A 5,043-nucleotide genomic window follows, 5' to 3' on the forward strand; every position below is an offset into this window, starting at 1 on the left:
ATGTCAGATTGAAGTACTGGAACAGAAAGTTAATGTCAGTTGAAGTACTGGAACAGAAAGTTAATGTCAGTTGAAGTACTGGAACAGAAAGTTAATGTCAGTTGAAGTACTGGAACAGTTAGTCCATCAGTAAGTTAATGTCAGTTGAAGTACTGGAACAGTTAGACCATCAGTAAGTTAATGTCAGATGAAGTACTGGAACAGTTAGTCCATCAGTAAACTAATGTCAGTTGAAAATACTAGAACAGCTAATCCACCAATAAGCTAATGTCAGATGAAGTACTGGAACAATTAGTCCACCAATAAGCTAATGTCAGATGAAGTGCTGGAACAGCTAATCCACCAATAAGTTAATGTCAGATGAAGTGCTGGAACAGCTAATCCACCAATAAGTTAATGTCAGATGAAGTACTGGAACAGTTAGTCCATCAGTAAACTAATGTCAGTTGAAAATACTAGAACAGCTAATCCACCAATAAGCTAATGTCAGCTGGGTAACACTATTCCAGATAAGTTCTCAGTAGTAAGCCGAAATTATGTGTAATAAAGTGTGAGATGCCAGAAGTAGTTGAGTGAGGCGAATCTAAGTACAAGATTTTTGTGTAAGCGTTGATATAAATAGAGTGCGTTATATACAAACGTTTTTGGAGCCACACCACGCCGTGACAGTCCATGTTGACACGTCCACTCATGCTCTACCTGACGACTGTGCATTTTGACAATAGCTTTGCAGTGTAGTATTTTCAGAAGGCTCCTGCGCATGGCTTCAATGTTCAAAGCACACCACCCATCCCTACTAATTTCCATAATCCATCTAGTACGACGAGGATAGTTTCCCAACGCTAGTTTTAACACTCCAGTCAGACAGAAAACCACAGATGTTGCCTTCGGATTCTTGACCACTATGTCTTCACATGGAATAGCATGGATACCCATTTCATTCCTGAACTGCTTAAAGTATGCGACAGTTGAACGGATGTTATGACTGTAAGCCTTACCTTGGTGAATCCATACCCCGTTGGTCTCGTTTCAGACGGAAATCCTTCTTGATTATGTTGTCTGAGACACGTGGATGGATTTCGTTATTAACTTTTGTTTTCGTGTTACTCTGTTTACCACAGCTGAGATACGACGTTGTGCAGGTCTATTTTAGGATAGTCCAGAAATCTCAAGTTGATTCATATTCCTTTGTTTTCAAATGTCAGTGTGTACAGGGGATATCACAGTCTTGGAACTTAGAAATTCCCTATCTGAACACATCTTTGTGATCGGAGTATATGATTACTTGGAGTTTGAAGAGGCTGTTATAGATTCAATTGTTGATTATTTGGAGTTTGAAGAGGCTGTTATAGATTCAATTGTTGATTATTTGGAGTTTGAAGAGGCTGTTATACATTCAATTGCGATGACATTATACAACTTCCTTATTGTCAAACAATGTTCAAATGTAGTTCTGATACGTTCCATTCCACCGCGACTTTATATTAGCACGTGACTTGTGGCTCAGCTACTTGACCACATACTAATTTCAACCACTGTGATCACGTCACTTTAAAATCTGCATTGCATTTTTACTATGGCCGATCTTGGTCAAATGTTGATGACAGACAGCATACTGTTACATTGAGAACATTTTCAAAGTTTCTACGATAATATAGGAAAGGAATTTGAGAGAAAGACAAAGGAGTGAATAGATATCACAATAGTAAATATTACAGCCCACTGGTGTATAGAGACTTAAAGAAACTAGGCTAATTACTAAGCCTAACACTGATTTTTTTCTTGGCTTGTAAAAAAATAAAGACACTTACTTTTCTGTACAAATAAAAAAATCGTTTAATTTGGGTTTACTTAATGATCTGTAAAGATATATATATATATAAATAAATGTTTATAAGTAAATAAGAAAAAATGTTCCATTTTGGTTCGCTGAGCAGTCTTTCTTGAAACGACACGAGCCGCCCACACTGAAGTACCATAGTTTAAAAAGCCTCTGAGCTATTATAATACAAGTCATTTTCACTGTTTGTAATGCTTTTCTTTAACATTGAAGTATTGTGTGTGTTTGGCATCATAGCGTTAACAGCGGAAGCAGACATCTGGAAGCGTGTTAACAGCGGAAGTGCTTACCTGGTCAATTAAACATTCTAATACAAAGAAAGGTTTTGTCTGTCACACCGTATCATTTTGTTGTGGCATCATAGCGTTAACACCGGAAGCAGACATCTGGAAGCGTGTTAACAGCGGAAGTGCTTACCTGGTCAATTAAACATTCTAATACAAAGAAAGGTTTTGTCTGTCACACCGTATCATTTTGTTGTGAATACTATACATGTCCTTACTTTTAACAGAGTAATAGACTAATCATCGTGGAGAACACTTCTATAAATATTGACATATTCACAAGGACAGATGCACGTGTCTATGCCGCTAAAATGAGGACCAAAGTATTGGAATCCGTCTTTACATGTCGTCTTTATTCGGGCGTGGGAACGTGAGAGCGAGAGTGTATGTTTATACGTAATTCAGTCAGCTGTGGTTCACCATTCGCTTGAATTGCTGTCAGTTTTTATTTTTTTGTTACTGTGCATAGTTCCATAGAAATTCTAAACACTTTCAGACACTATGTCCCACTTCGACACGAGAGACATTTGTGAAGAAGCTGGCATCGTGCCACGATATGCCTCACACTTCATTGACTCGATAAACGAGTAAATCATAATGTATACATTATGTATGGCGTATTTCAAGCGTAATATTTTGTTACGACCAACAGGTTTAGTGTTCAAGTTATCAAGATAGCGTGACAAAGAAAACATTGTAAATCAACAATATGTGCTACTTGCGAGGGAAAATACAAACTAACAAAGCAACTGGTTCTTCAACAAACTCTTACAAAAAAACTTGTTTAAAAATGTACGCGTATTCCTTAATCGGCGGTGAAAAGCCAGCAGAATTAATCGTTTCGATATTGATAATCATTAGTGACAATTCAGAAGAGTTAATCTTTTCAAGATATTGTTAATCAAGAGACACCCTAGAAGTGTTAAAAGTTGCGATACCAATAATTGTTGGTGACAGCTCTGAAGAGTTAAGTGTTGCGATAAGAGTAACTGTTAGTGACAACTCTGAAGAGTTAAATGTTGCGGTATCAGTCGCTGTTGGTATCAAGTTAACAGAGTTAAGTGTTGTCAACTATGTCCTGGGTCCTGTTCGTGACAGAATTTCTTGTTTTGCTGTCTTAAGAATCGTTATCGAAATAAACACAAAACATATCTGCGAATTTGGAGAAGACAAGATAGAATTACAAACATATAACAGCGTGAAAGTTAGGCTTAGAAATTTAAAAACACGGTAGACTGTGAAAGTCGCTTCTACACAAGCGCCGCCACGCTAACATACCGATGTCCAAAAACCAATGTACAGAAATTACTTATAAAAATTGGATGTACATTCTGACAAAAAACGTGATACCGTATAAACAACTACTTGTAACTGTTTAATTTCTGAACAAATACAATTTATAATACTCACATAAATGAATTCCTTCTCGTATCGAATTTTCAAATTCCATAACAACGAGGCTTCGTTCAGGTCGCTGAAAGTGGAGATTTAAGTCAAAAATGTTATGAAAATCATTGAACATTAATCATTACCAATACTTGAAATATCTCATCGTATCTTTGAAAATATACTGAAATTCTGTACTATATTACACCGATACTTACACAATATTGACCATGTCTTCAATACCATTCTGTCCAAGATCCTGTCTCTTCTTTACCGACGTCAGATTGGTCAGTGTAAAACTTTGGGGCTGAAACATATATTGTATATCAATGAAAACTGCACGTGTGGATACCTGGTTTAAGTTCAGTTTTCTTTCATTTTCAGTTTTTATAAGCAGTATGGTTAACGTAACTTAACTAATTTATAAGTGAGTTTATTTTCAAGGTGGTGACCTCAGATTTCCTTGAGGTGAAAGGTCACGACTACTAGAAAGTTTAAAGGTTCGTATGTACACCATGTTATCATCTCACTAACAATGAAAAGTTTGTTTGTTTGTTACTAATTTAGGGGTGTAAGACTAGAGGGAAGGCAGCTAGTCATCACCACCCACCGCCAACTCTTGGGCTACTCTTACCAACGAATAGTGGGATTGACCGTCACATTATAAGGCCCCCACGGCTGAAAAAGTGAGCATGTTTGGTGTAACGGGGATTCGAACCCGCGATCCACAGATTACGAGTCGAGCGCCCTAACCACCGGGTCATGCCAACAAAAAACGTAAATTAAAAGCTAAGGTATATAAAGTTCTCGTATATTTCAGATTATACTTTAATTAAAACATATTTAGTATATGTCTCTTAGTAGAAATATAATATTAACTCCAGAGTTATCGAGGCTTAATTTATCCAAAGTTAACCTAGTCGAGTGGTAATTATAAAACTGGATAACGAAGAGGAAGAACGGAGTACCTGTCCACTGATGACCGCCTGGACAGTAACTACCTGGGCAGGGCGGGAGTACTCCAGAACTTCACCAGGGATCAGGTAGCCAACGCCGGGGTCAAACCACACCAAATCACCCTGAAAAACAAAACGGTTAGAAATACTTTAGGACTAAGCAAATGTGGTCAAACACTTCTTAATGGTGATGTTTTATCTCTTACTCTAGGACTAAGCAAATGTGGTCAAACACTTCTTAATGGTGATGTTTTATCTCTTACTTTAGGACTAAGCAAATGTGGTCAAACACTTCTTAATGGTGATGTTTTATCTCTTACTCTAGGACTAAGCAAATGTGGTCAAACACTTCTTAATGGCGATGTTTTATCTCTTACTCTAGGACTAAGCAAATGTGGTCAAATACTTCTTAATGGCGATGTTTTATCTCTTACTCTAGGACTAAGCAAATGTGGTCAAATACTTCTTAATGGTGATGTTTTATCTCTTACTCTAGGACTAAGCAAATGTGGTCAAACACTTCTTAATGGTGATGTTTTATCTCTTACTCTAGGACTAAGCAAATGTGGTCAAACAC

The 5,043-nt window shown here is 37.2% G+C and overlaps 1 protein-coding gene across 1 annotated transcript in view; it reads right to left on the minus strand.

Moving 5' to 3' along the window:
* Positions 1-5,043, minus strand: part of LOC106476315 (unconventional myosin-VIIa-like) — a gene marked incomplete at its 3' end in the record, with an annotated part of 16,557 nt that overhangs the window by 9,539 nt on the left and 1,975 nt on the right. Inside the window, exons 3-5 of the mRNA XM_013936977.1 lie at positions 4,479-4,589; positions 3,729-3,817; positions 3,535-3,598 (exon numbers count right to left, since the gene is read on the minus strand). Coding sequence (XP_013792431.1) covers positions 3,535-3,598; positions 3,729-3,817; positions 4,479-4,589 — 264 coding nt within the window. The remainder of the gene's footprint in view (positions 1-3,534; positions 3,599-3,728; positions 3,818-4,478; positions 4,590-5,043) is intronic.

The sequence above is a fragment of the Limulus polyphemus genome, unplaced genomic scaffold (genome assembly GCF_000517525.1).
Source record: "Limulus polyphemus unplaced genomic scaffold, Limulus_polyphemus-2.1.2 Scaffold10258, whole genome shotgun sequence".
Lineage (NCBI taxonomy): Eukaryota > Metazoa > Arthropoda > Merostomata > Xiphosura > Limulidae > Limulus > Limulus polyphemus.